We start from the raw sequence: 14,149 nt of genomic DNA, 5'->3' as shown, positions 1-14,149 counted from the left end.
TTTCGCCCTCGTATAAGCTTGTAATCAACATTTAATGGGAGACAGCAACTGGGCTAGGTAACCAAACCTTATCCAACAAAATGCATTATGTACCACTGATTATGACTAATCACTCATGTCACTTGATGTTGACAACCTTGATGTTCACATTACAATGTGTTATGTAGAATAGAATTGCGTCAGTATGTGTTATACGTTTCCTTGTATTGCAGCTTGTTTGTTGAATGCCTTATGTAACGTCTTGTTTATTATTCACCTTTGTGTCGCATCTACAGTTAAACAATGTGCAATTTAGATTGTGATTGTGAAGATTATCATGTACTGAGAATTGATGTCAGAAAATTGATGCCCAGCACGCCTCTCATAAGTCAGTACGTTCATATGCATGGTTATAATCTAGTTACAGTCTTTATCTGTCTGAATGAGTCTACATGAGACAGATGATACTTTATTGTGTCATCTCTGTTTTTTGGAGCATGCATACAACAGTGAGGCCAATTGGGTGATTCTCACGAAATCCAGATTTAGAAGGTGTCCAGCATCAGATTTTTTTTAAAAGCCCTTGTAGCCAATAATTTTTGCACATATAAGATTAAGGTCTGAACTTACTATAACCATTATTTTTAGAGGATTTAAAACATATTTCCTATAGACTTATTTATTTAAATTTTTTTAGATTATCATTATCAAAAATTATCATTACCGCAACATGATATTACATTAAATATATGCATTTACAAACTCATGTTTCAGTAATGAGAACTAAAAAGTTGTACTATGACAAACAAAATTTTAACTTTTATCTGGAGAGAAAAATAAGAACAACTTACCTGGTAGCCATCTTGAGTGTCACAGTCAATAATGTCCCTTCCAACATTTTTTTTGAAAATGTTAGTTTCTTGAGGGCTTAAACAATGATTGAAAATTGTTGCGGAGGATGAGATTTTTTTTTAATAATCCTTATTATTGTCTCTACATTTACCAATGATCACCAAATACCACATGTTTCTTTATTGTAAATGTTTATAGTGTAACATGCACTGAAGCTTTATATTTTTTAGATTTTTAATTATAAATATTTCCATGTCAAAGAACCCAAATCCAGTCATGGACACGTTGCGGTAATGAAAATGTTTCCCTTAAATGTGGAAAAACGAAATTGGTTTGTATGATGTCAAATCATGTTCAAAATAGTACGTGAAGAGATGTTTGTAACTGTATGCTTCTTATTTTGATAGTCTTACTTTGCATTTACTTTCTTATCAAAATGTTTCATGACACCTCATAAGTCTAATTTCGTGAGAATCACCCAATTGTATTCTGATTATTATGGAAGTGGGGCTACAATCGTAAAATTCAATCTGAAATTGATTGTTCAGTTTGACTGAAATAAAAGCATATATATTTTTAAATTAAATATTAATGCATTGATTGTTTAAAATACTTAAGCGTACTTGATTGGTGATGGATCTTTTTAAATAACTGGGACTCATCTTATTGTTTTTGCTCAGGCTAGAGTACTTCAATTTTTAGAGTTTAGAAAAACGAGTAGTGCATTAATCTAATGAGTTTGCTGAATATGCAGTGCCATGGATTTTTGAAATTAAGTACTAAAAATCCCTAATAAAGTGTTAAAGACTTTTTTCAGTTAAGCTGATTGTATATTGCTCATCAGCTCTTGTATCCTTTTACAGCCAGTCTCAGGACTGTTCCAATGTCAGGCAGCCATTGATCGGTTTAAGTGCATTTTCTGAAGGAAAGCACAGCCGTCTCTCCAATAGTTCTGGCATTACCTGCTCTGACTTTATTTTCCATTTACATTAACAGCAGTGTTGACCCTGGTTGGGGAGGGTGGGTTGCTGTGGAATAGAGATCTCTGACCTTCTACACTGCTTCCCCTCTCCATTAACAACCACACAGGTGTCATCAAAGTTCCTGTTGGAATTGGAAACTGATACCAGTACTGTTAGGCTTGTAATTCTCAACCGTTCTGTTCCACACTTTGAAAATCCCATGACTTGGAGGCCAACCAGTGAAATCTGTTGGTGTAGTGTCCTATACTCCAATTCAGTGGACCACCAAAATTGTAATGCTTGCTGTTTATTTCTTTTAAAAAACAAACAAACAAAGTAATGTTATCCATTTGATTATCCGTTTGTCTTTTATAGGTAAAGGATGCATTCTTATTGTGTGTACTCGCTATGATGTACAGTATGCACTCTTTGCACTTTCTCATTTATTGATTATTTTATTGGACCTTGACGTAATCTGAAAATGGATTCCATGAACATTGAAGACAAGGCTTAGTGTCTGTGTTTGAGCATCCTATAATACTTCAGCCTGTGTTTGTGCATGTATTTGTCTTAACATTGCTATACATCCTTTCATATGAAATGTTGGTTTTATGAAGGTAATCTAAAGAAGATGCATTATAATTTTCCTGACTATTCTAATTGATAATCTGTTTCTCTCTTTAATTCATTTCAGGTTTCCAGAGAAAGGTGGACTATATTGGTTGAACGTATTACCTCTGGTTCTGTTTGGATCTGCTTACAGCACTGTTTGAACATGAAAAATGTTCGCTGTACCACCTTAGACTGACTTCAAGGAAATCATGAGGAGCGCAAGGGAAAGTTCACTGGTTGCAGTTTGGTTCCACTAGCAGGAATTGTGTATGTGTCCGTGTTGAAGAGCTTGCGCGGTTGCATGTGTGCGTGCGTGCGTGTGCGTCTGTATGCGTGCGTATGCTACCATTACCTGCCTGCTTCAGGCAGTGACATGCTATTCTGAGGGCAGAAGCGCAGGAAAGTTCACATCCACCAAAGGATTAATGCGAGGAGGACGCTTTCGGTGATACCCACTGCGTCTGCGGAAGACATCAGTTCCTGCTCCTCTGAAATCAACAGTACATAGATACTTTTCAACCCCTTTACCTGTTTTGTGTTGGTACCACCGTCCCCACACATTCCCTGGGGGTTGTTTTGAAACCTCTCTGTTTTGCATGGCAGGGGAGTAATCGTGGAGAGGCCAGGGTATCACAAGCTTATGGATTTTGAAAAGAGAGGTGGGAAGGGGGAGACCGAGGAAAGCAAAAGGATGTCCAAAGCAGCCAGTAGTAGGACTGGTCATGGGGGACGGGGAACGGGGACCACCTCTGGGGTCCTTATGGTTGGCCCCAACTTCAGGGTTGGGAAGAAGATTGGCTGTGGAAACTTTGGTGAACTACGGCTGGGCAAGAACCTCTACACCAATGAATATGTGGCCATCAAACTGGTAAGGACTGTCATTAAATTTTTGCTTTTTTCCCAAGTTTATTTTGGGGTGAAAGAAGAAAGTTGACACTTCAAATTGGTGCAAGATTTTGCCTCAGTGTATCAAGATCCTTATACACAGAATCTTTTTATTAAGGGACCTACTATGTGTAAAAATGTAAGGGATAGTTCAACTATCTTAGGCTATGTTTACATTAATGCGTTTATCCTTTAAAACGTGTCACTTTTGCTACGTTTATGCCTTTTATTTACACTACATCTCCTTTTTCGACCCTCATAAACAGATTTGTTCGCAAACGCTGCAGACCCTGTTTTAGTTTGAGAACTCAGACGTTGCGCTGCAGTGTAAATGAACGTAGACGGAGTCTCATGTAAACGAACAGCTGATCATTTTTAACGTGACAGCGCATCATTTTTAAAGTAAAAATTATTTTTATTCAGGTAAATGGAGGTTTGCACTGGAGGTTTTGCCAAAAATAGTAAACATCTACCAACCAGCTATTATAAACGCTATATCAGATTGTTTTATATTTATTTTTGAGTATTGTTGGGTTTGAATATTGTTATTGTAATTTTAAATGCCATATAGGGCGTGTAAATGCCAATATGAAGGGAGAATTGTAACGGGTCAGACAATATTTTCGAGTTTAATTTAAGTTTTGCTTGCTACTTTAAAAGTAATTTCGTTTCATATAATTTGTCTCTTAATTTTAATAGATTTTTTGTTGATAAGTTTTGTGAATATAAATTAATAAAAACATTAAAATAAACGTCATATTAATATTTAATGCTCGTTTTAAAATGCCGTTTTAAAACGCAAATGCTCTAATGTAAACAGAGCCTTACTCAGAGGGTTAGTAAATGACAGTATTTTAATTTATGTGAACTATCCCTTTAAGGAAAATGAGAGCACACTTTTCAGAGCTAAAGTAAAATGCACTGCAGTATTGCACACTTTATTATTGCACAATTATTCTTTTTGACAAACATTTAAACTTAGAACAAGTTAAGAATAAAGTTTGGTAAATCACCAAAGTGCTTAAATATAGATAATTGCAATATTATTGTAACCAGAGAGAGAGAGAGAGAGGTTTTATTCTTGGTAGAGCTCTGCTTTTGCGAGAAGGCTTTTGGTTTGTTCCCAGGGTACACACAGTGCATTTAAGATATATATACATTTTTAACCGTATGATGACAGTCACTTTGTATAAAAGCATTTGCCAAATACATAGTAAATATTGTGTTGTCAGGTCCTGCCGTTTTCCACTCATAATATGTGTCTAATTTAAATTTATTTCACAAACTTCTTAGATTTTACATTAATTTTTTTTTTAAATAGTGTCTGTTTCAGCAGCAGTGTTGCAAAGATTAAGTTTTACTTTTAATATTAGACCTTGACCAGTGATTAGACCTTTCCTTGGCTTTCTCACAGGCTTTTGCCTTTAGACACCCCTATTACAACTCAGGTAGTCTTGATATATTAAAATAGTATGCTTTCAGTTTAATGTAAACGTTGTGTGTATCCTGGTAAATCAACAGTAGACCAGCTGAGCTTAGTGGAAGTTTTTAAAAGTTGATTGGGCAACGGTTTAATAAATGTTGCTTGCTAGTGTAACTTTGGAAACAGAATTTGGTAATAGTTAATCAGGGAGACGCACACAGCGGTTTCCATGTTCAACTTTAAGCAAGTACAATAAATCAGTGTTACTGTTTGTTGACACATACTCAATTTTTCTTCTTAATAAGCAAATAAATAATTTAATGATGACTGATATTATAATGTTTTTATTTGCGAGAAAGATAGATGATGGCAATTATTTTTTTAAATGTGCTGGTTTTGGTTGGCTATCAGTATATAAAGTACTTTTATAGAGTAGCTTTAATCCATGAAATTACCAATAACATGATTTGGGGCTGTTTTAGTACCACTTCCTCAAATACTACCTTTTTTACTGTGGCTTAGGGACAAGCTGTTTGTTTGGAAGTCAAGCTTTAACACTCACTCTTGAATAAAGTATTGACTGACCTTGCAGTGGATGATCATTGTGACGTAACATCTCCTGACTCTCTCTGTGGGCTAAAATTGGCCTCTAAAACACGAGTAAACACGACAAGAGCCTTTAAGGAAATGGGTATCTATCTCTCAGTAGGGGTGTGCTGGATATATCGTTAACGTGTGTTACTTGAGAAGTTATTTAGTGTTTTTCTGACAAATATAGTCTGTTCTTAAGAATAATTTCAATTGGACTATTGGATCACCAATATGAGCTATTATAAACATGACGCATTAAATCGCTGATAGAGGAACTCACTATATTAAAGCAAAATAAGCCATTATGTAAGGCTGTGCTTCACTGCTTGTGGTTGACAAAAGTTCGCATTTGCTGACTTTTCCATTCTTGTCAAAATCCCAGATATTTTCAGCATCGCATCGCACACCTCTATGTCTCCAGGAGATTTGTTTTACTACCCTTTGTGACTATCACAGAGAAATTTATTAATTATTTTCTTCATATTTTCATTCATAGTTCTGCACTTGGCTCATAGACGTAAACAAGGGACTTCTGAAAGTACTCTGACATTTTTAAGTCATGCTGCACCCAAACAGAAGCTCAAAGTTCAGTGCTATTTAAAGCCCACGTTGGGTTTATTGTTTGATAGGACTTTCATAAGGATCATATTAAGCTGTTGACGCGAGGTCCTATGTTCTGGGAAATGACCATCGAGTAACTCTGCACCCTGAGAATAGGATTGTCATAGATAGACATACACTTAGTCGCCCATCTCACCGGATCCTTCAGTGGAGGATACGATTATCTTTGCATTAGTTACGTCAAAGGCTTCATTATCTTTGCATTGTTGCTTTTTTAAGCCTAGCACTGCAATTATTTGCATTTAATGATGATGCACCAATGCCAGTGTGGTTCCGTCCACATTTTAGCTGTGGCTGTATGTCTGAATCATGGCTGAAATATTGAGTCATTTAAATTCAAGTGCTTTCATGTAATAATAATATGTATCACGGTGATACTATCACCCAGACCTAGTGTCAGGGTATCTCAGACATCTGTCTACTGATGCAAACAGGCTGAATGTTGCATGTCTTCCTCTCTAAGCATCAAAACCTCAAGACACCCACAGTTTCACCAGCTGCCTGCTGCTTATTTAATGAGTATACTTGCAAGTTTGTGCTGTCAGTTAAGCATTGTTATTGTTTTTTTACGACAGAGATGTGAAATGAGAAATGAAAATGAACTGCCCTAATGCCGATGTTTTCCATATTGCTTTAGTTCAGGAGTCCCACTTCCAATATTTCCAGTTTGGGGCATGTTCACATCTGTAGTGTGTCCCACCCACATAAGCCCTATTAGAAGAGGTTGTGTTAGAAACCTGCTGACTTGGTAAACTATGCCGTTAGTTGTAATTAACCATTAGGAATGTTTATCTGCTTTGCCAACTGATAAACGACACCGACAGGTTCCCAGAGTTTTTTCATTTGTTTGTTCTATGTTTTGTGGCAACTGCACCTGGGGCAAAGGTGAGCAACAGTGTCACTGTTCTGTAACACGTGACGTGTGCATAAGAAAGAAAGGAACTACAGTTGTTTCTGCCCTATGACGGAGTCACTAGAAAAGCAAGAGTGGAAAAAAATTACAAGAGGAGCTGGAGAGAGAATACAGCTGATGAAAGCCTTTTTTGTTTCCCGGTTCTTGTCGACACAGTGCCGCAGTCAGTCCATACCGAGAGGATCACCGGGGACCCAGAACAGAGTAAAAGAGTAGAAACACTTGTCGCTTCTCTCTCTCTCTCTTTCAGCAGGGAATACCAGTTGTGTAACACATGTATGACAGCTTCCAAAACAGCGACTTTGTAGTGATACGAGAGCTTTGGTTTGTTTCATCCAATTTGTGGCCACAGATCATGTGATGGTTGTCCGTCACCCCTTGTATTTGATTTCTTTCCCTCTGCAATTCGAGTTGCTTGAGCCCCACCCATATACATCGTCTTCCATTGATCATTTTTTGAAAGAGAGAGTGAGAAATGTGTTTCCTGGATGAACAGATAATTGGCATGTGTCTTGGCAAGAACTATGATTGGTTTTGTCATGGTGTCCATTAGCACTTCACTAGATTTTTGAGATTAATTGACAGCTTCTGTCACATGATTGACAGTAACCTGGTCCATGAAAAATTGAAATGCACAGCCTTCTGTATCACTGCTGTATAGGGATGTGCGATAAACCGATTGATATAATAAACCCGTAGAAATTAGTCAACCGGTAGAGATTTTGTACTATCGTGTCTATCAAGGTTAAGCACCCAAGTCACGTTGCTGTGCGTGTGTTCACAAAGTTTTAAAGCAAGAGATTTTAAGCCATTGAAACACAGACAACAGTGCTTAAAGCAACACTAAAGAGTTTTTGCTCTTTGCTCCCCCTATAGGTTAGAAGCGTAATTGTTCATTACCACTGTCGTAAATACTGCAGCATAGCTGGCTCTGATTGGATTGTAGGTCTGCCGTAAAGCAAGTTTTTGTAGTTTTCACTCGAACTACAGGACCACTACCCGACGGTTGGAAACTTCTTTAGTGCGGTTTTGGCCGATAGAGGGCTGTAAAGCGAATGTGAAAGTGCCATTCACCCTGTTTTGAGTGGATGAACCACTGAAACTTTTTTGGAAACGTTATTTTAAGGTAAAAAAACCTCTTTGGTGTTGCTTTAATGCGCGCCCTTTTTCTGTTTGAGAGGAGCATGCATGCCGCGCTTCTGCTGCTTTTTAACCTTGTGAGCATTTTTGCCACTTTATTGGCCTTAAATACACACATGCGTCAAAAAGTATTCTCATAAACACGATGATTTAGGTCTTAAGAGAAAGTAAATGGTTAAATAAGCAAACCCATGTGTACTGTGTCCTAAGTGACTGTGATATTAAAGGGGAAGTTACCTAATTTAACTTCTATCTGTCATTCATTTTAATCATACAGCATTTAGAGAAAATCTCTCACTGCTCTTGACAAAATCACTTTTCTACCCTTTAAAGGGATAGTTCACCCAAAAATGAAAATAATGACTCGCCCTCATGTCGTTCCAAATTCGTAAGACCTTTGTTCATCTTCGGAACACAGTTTAAGATGTTTTATATTTAGTCCGAGAGCTTGTTGATCCTTCATTGTAAATCTGTATATGGTATACTGTCAATGTCCAGAAAGTTAATAAAAACATCATCAAAGTAGTCCATGTGACATCAGTGGGTCAGTTAGAATGTGTTGAAGCATCGAAAATACATTTCGGTCCAAAATTCTCCCTCAGACTGTAAACGAAGCCCGGTCGCACAAAAAAAAACCATCTGGGGTGCACCAGATAACACGTCAGCCGCGTCGTACGTCATCCGCATCACTGCAGTCACGTGACTTTAGTCTCGCGCATGCGCTTCACAACAGACAAGGAAGAGAAGACAATGTTGAATAAAGTCGTAATTTTTGTTATTTTGGGATCAAAATGTGTTTTCGATACTTTAACACATTCTAAGTGACCCACTGATGTCACATGGACTACTTTGATGATGTTTTATTACCTTTCTGGACATGGACAGTATACCGTACATACATTTTCAATGAGGGGTCGGCAAGGTCTCGGACTAAATATGAAACATCTTAAACTGTGTTCTGGGGATGAACGGAGGTCTTGCGAGTTTGGAACGACATGGGGGTGGGTCATTGATGACATTGTTTTCATTGTTGGGTGAACTATCTTTTTAATAAGATTTTGTCCTTTTTCTAAAAAATTATGAAAATTCTATGGCATTAAAGATTTTAATAACATAAAAACCTTATTAAAAGAGTAAAAAAACTGTACCATGATGCATTTTGTTATCACGATATAAGATGAAACCTATCGTGATCTAAGATTTTGGTAATATCGCCCACCCGTACTGCTATATGACATATTCATCCCTTAAAGGGTGGTTTACAAATCTAAAGTTTCACTTAATAGACACTTATATTTGCAAACAGTGGTATGAACCCTATAATAAATGTCTACCATCTTCCACATTTCTGTAGTCGGCAGTTAAATAACACATACTTCCCATCTGTATATCTATGAAGGAAGTAGTGAATGCATTTAAAGGGTGTGTTAGCATTTTATTTGTGTTCTAGAAATATGCACTTTTATGTTTTGTTCAGATATCTGCTAGGTTTGATTTTTTTAAGCAGATACACGTGTGTGTTCTTAATTTTAAAATGTTAGACTGATCCAGGCAAACCCGAGGAAGGATATGAAATGGCTTGCTTCTAACATCCTCTCAGTAAGCAAATGATTGATTTGCTGAGTAGATTAGACCTGTCACGTCTGCTGCTCAGCTCCCCTGTGAATGACCGCCTGCACTGGAATCCTCCTTTATTTCCCTCAGGCCGGTCACACTAGTGACAGTGGTACCAGTCTGTGTACCAGCCCGGCTGTTAGACCTCTGCAGCTGTTCTCACTCCATCTGCAACTCTGAAATCTGATCTGGAGCTGAGAGGTTGCATTAGGTGGATGCAGACCAGCTGTTTCTCTCTTATCCAGACTCCTCGACACCTTTACCCATAAAGATTTCAAACTCGTGCCTGTAGTATTGTGTAGCTACTTAAAGACCAAAAGCGAAGCTTACCCTGTTAACTTTTATAATGTATCATTATGGCACGTTATTTTAAAATGGTTTGTGATTTCGAAGAAGTTTCATTGAAGTAGTAACTTTGTTTTTTTTCTGGTGATATAATAAAAAATGTGATGGCCAGCATTACTGTAACCCACACCCTACATATGTTTCAGTGGGAAATATTTAAATATTCACTTTAAGTGCTGATTTTCCAAAACAGTTTAAGCATTAATGAATCCATAAGCATTTTATCTTTGGACACCTTCCTGCTGAAAATATATTTATGCTCCATTTTGTGACATAAAAATGCTGAACCACTCTGATGTAAGCATAGTTTTGGAAAAAAAAGCATAGCACCTCATTCTCATGCCTGCTGGCTATGTTACTTGCCCTTCTTTAGCCCGTGTCAGCAATACTGATGGATTCCCACCTGGCTTTTCTAACACATCATCAAAACATACCTACACAGTTGGCATAGCAGGTGCTAATTTCTAATTTAGGCTGGAGCATATTTTTGTATGTTGTTGATGTACCTTAAGTCTCCTGCTCATTTTTGTGTAAGGTCTAGATAACCTGAGTCACCTATTCGTCTGGATGATTAAAGCACAGTTATTTTACTTTGGGCACATGAACACATGTGAAGCCAATCCTCAGCCTAATATAACTTCAATTACTGTCGGTTACAGACCACCACCTTTTGAAGGTGTTGAATATTCTCTGGCTAACTGCATAGTTAAAGTTAATGTGCATGGTTTAGCTTAACGTAAACGTACTTGCATTGAAGATATTTTCACAATGTTTTTTGGGATGCGTGTGTTTTATAATAGCATGGGTATCCACCTTTTTCTCGAACGTGGAAGTAAGTAATGTGACGTATTTCCTTTCAGGTGCAAGACTTCCGGTTTAATAGCCAGCCGGTAAAAAACAGTGTAGTGGGAGCACGCATAAATTGAAATTGAATTTAAAAAGTGGCTTGATATATCATATGAAGATATAATTAATCATGTTGTGTTGTTGATCGGTGGTGACTGGTCTTCAATGCGCAAATATAAAAGATCAGAGAAATAACAGTATCTTTACGAGAGGAAAGTCAGTCAAGTGTTTGTACATGGAATTTACCAAGACTTCGTGGTTTTTAACTTTTCAGAGGCTGATGTAAAATGTCACAACTGTCCCTCTGGTGTGAGGTTTGTTTAAACGGCAATTTTTAATGGCCTTGTTTATGGTGACACGTCGAGCTTCACGCGGTCCGACACAGTCAGCAGTATCTTTTTTTCTTTATTTTTTATCAGAATAAAATTAGTTTTAAATAATTATTGTATTTATTTTTTTACTGGCAGTTTCTATGAAAGGTTTTACTGGATGGATTTGTAAATACAGATCATGAGTGCATGTGCGCCACATAGACATTCAGTTCTTGTGCATGGATTATGGTTAAAACAAATGTTTTGATGAGATTTACTGTGTTTGTATTAGCTATTATGGCAACCCCTAACTGCACAAATTATGTCGGTCTTCCTGGATTTCATAATAAACATTAAACAGCCAGTCAAAACGGCACACTTGTGTCCTTTGCCATAAACTACCATTAGCTTTAGTGGCTAACCGGAAGTCATAAACAGGAAAGCTCAAAGATGGCGGGCCCACATTTACATCAAGAAACGGGTGGATATGGCACAGGTATCACACTAAATTATGGACTCTTGAATTATTCTTAAGCAGTGGGTTTGGTCATCAGTCAAGCATTTATTGGCCTTAATGGGATAGTTCACCCAAAAATGTAAGTTCTGTCATCATTTACTCACACTCAAGTTGTCACAGAAGATATTTTGAGTAAAATTTTGTAATCCATGATTTTGGAGCGCTATTGCCTTTTAGTATTTTTTACCCCAAAACTTTAGTTTGTTTAATCGCTTCTTATGGTACCTACCCTCTCGTCTGCCTACAGTCATTTTGGGAGAAACATTCATGTTCAAAGCTTAGTCAGGTGGAACTGATTTTGACCCCTGTCTGCAGATGGACTGATTTAATGTTGGATTAGATTTTTGTGGTTGATATAGGCTACCTGTTTACAGTGCACAAATGTCGCTGTGTGCATGTTTATGCATGCAAATTATGAAGAGTATGAGAAATAAAGTTTTAAATATAATGTGACATTTTAATTTTTAAAATGAAATCATAATGTGATTTCACTCAGTTAATAATGTGGTTGTTATTCATAGTCTTATTGTTCCTAGTCTGTGAATGATTAATTGTTATTAAAGGGGAAAAAGCCTGAACATCCTGTTTATAGCAGGGCTGAGCATTTGCCTGAACAGAAACTTTGCTTGTCAAAAGTTTGTGTAGAATTCACTAACTGTTTCAGATCATTTCCATCTCATTTTATTTTAACCTCAGGCAAAAATGCCACCCCGCTTACCACACCAGTTTGACACATATGGCTCTTAATACGTACAGGCAGGGCTCAACTATAAGTTTTTAACTGCTAACCCAGTTAGGTCAGCAGTTTCAGTTTTTTGCATTTTTGTAATGTTACTACTTTATATGAATTTGATACATTTTTAAAACTATTTTGAATATCAGGAACTAGATTTCGTAAGTCTTAAATGCGCTCACACTGGCCTTGGGGCCATCAACCTCATTATCCTTAATGGTTGTGGCCTGACAGGTGTAAAACATGAAATAACAGGTGTAACTGTAAGATTTCCAGATATTCAGAGTTGGTTGTTGTTCATTATTGCAGGTAGGTTGTTCTTAGTGCTTTGCATTATTATGATACGTTTTCTCAAGGGCTGCACGATATTGAAGAAAAATGCGATGTGTGAAACTTGCTGCATAATGCAATATGCTAATGCCTTAAGTTTGTAAAATCATTCTTTCTGACCATTAATCATCTTCAACAACATATTGCAATTTGAATATTTATTTCCAATATATTGTTCAGCCCTATTAAGAGATGCTCAATGTTAAACTGATATTAATCTATTTCCCTCCTTTACTCTCAACGGTGTGATTTGAGTGTACGTTCCAGTTTGCATAATCTGTTCAATCCCTGTGCTTTTCCTGGAAAAGCTGTGTGTTTGTCGGAGCGTTGTTGTCACAGCTTAGCAGATGTAGCCTTGCACCGCTGTGTCTGTCTGTATTCTAAGTGAGTAACTTGAGCAGGAGTGAACCATTACAATCCACAGCACCGAATCCTCTTAGTCTATAGAGTTATAACAACCTGGTCATTACTGTATCGATTGTGAGCATATGAAGCCATATACATGCCTTAAAAGAAGCAGCTGTTTGAATATGTTTATGCTAAGTGATATTTTGTACATTTACATAAAATGTTTATACTTCCATTAAAATCATTATATCTATATATTCAAAGTCTTTTCCCCAACGGTTAGTGCTCTTCCATTTTACAGATCACTCCTAACTAGGAGTGAACTTGTGAATTTTGTATTACCAGCCCAGAGCTTTAATCACAGGGCCAGTATACACCATAACACCATAAGGGTCATGTTTCTTTCACTTGGGTATGCTCAAACATCTGTGGTCAGGTGATTGGTACTACACCTTGAGCCCTGGATGTTTGCAGGACCTGAAAGATCGAGGCCAGGCTGTTGACTTCCAGCGGCTCTGTAACATGACACCCAGACTCGACCTCGCTTGAGCACTCGCTTTTGTGTTCTATGTTACAGACCATTAACCACTGGAACGTTTTTCCAAGCCATCTCTCTAGAGTTTTATAAAGGGTGCAGAGATTGTTTCTTATAGCTGAGAGAAAATGTGGGAGGATGATAGAACAGTCTCTGCTAGTTTGGCCGTGAGAACCGATGCAGGCGTGCTGTTGGCGTTTGCATCTCTTTTCTCTTCCCACTTCATTATTTTTTTTTAGCAGGGAACATGTGATCTCTATCATCTGTTCTCACAGATTTTGATGATCTATCTTAAAATTAAATCCATAGCCGAATAACATTTTTGATTAACACTTGTAAGACTGCTTAATCCTGTTTCTGTTCACACTTGATTCGGTTTTTAAGGTGACTGACTACCAGATTCTACTTCGATTCTACTAAGTTTATAAAAAAATAAGCTAATGAAAGCAAAATATTGTAAACAAAAAAATATAGGTTTGTGTCTTGACTGGTGTTCACATTGATACAAACTAGGGTTGTGCCGATAGACCAGGGGTCCCCAACCTTTTTACACCGCGGACCGTGGTGTGACATTTGGGTGGGGGTTGCTGAG

At 37.4% G+C, this 14,149-nt stretch overlaps 1 protein-coding gene across 2 annotated transcripts in view; it reads left to right on the top strand.

The window, feature by feature from the left end:
* Positions 1 to 14,149, top strand: part of csnk1g2b (casein kinase 1, gamma 2b) — a 42,312-nt gene that overhangs the window by 4,465 nt on the left and 23,698 nt on the right. Inside the window, exons 2-3 of one of the 2 annotated variants that reach the window (XM_073867935.1) lie at positions 2,488 to 2,905; positions 3,009 to 3,273. In XM_073867935.1, coding sequence (XP_073724036.1) covers positions 3,046 to 3,273 — 228 coding nt within the window. In that variant the 5' untranslated portion in view covers positions 2,488 to 2,905; positions 3,009 to 3,045. Of the gene's footprint in view, positions 1 to 2,487; positions 3,274 to 14,149 lie in introns of both variants that reach the window. The other variant, XM_073867936.1, reaches the window with a different exon arrangement.

The sequence above is a fragment of the Misgurnus anguillicaudatus genome, chromosome 5 (assembly GCF_027580225.2).
Source record: "Misgurnus anguillicaudatus chromosome 5, ASM2758022v2, whole genome shotgun sequence".
Lineage (NCBI taxonomy): Eukaryota > Metazoa > Chordata > Actinopteri > Cypriniformes > Cobitidae > Misgurnus > Misgurnus anguillicaudatus.
Note: the sequence above shows the minus strand (reverse complement) of the source record. Positions and strands in the feature narration are given on the sequence as shown.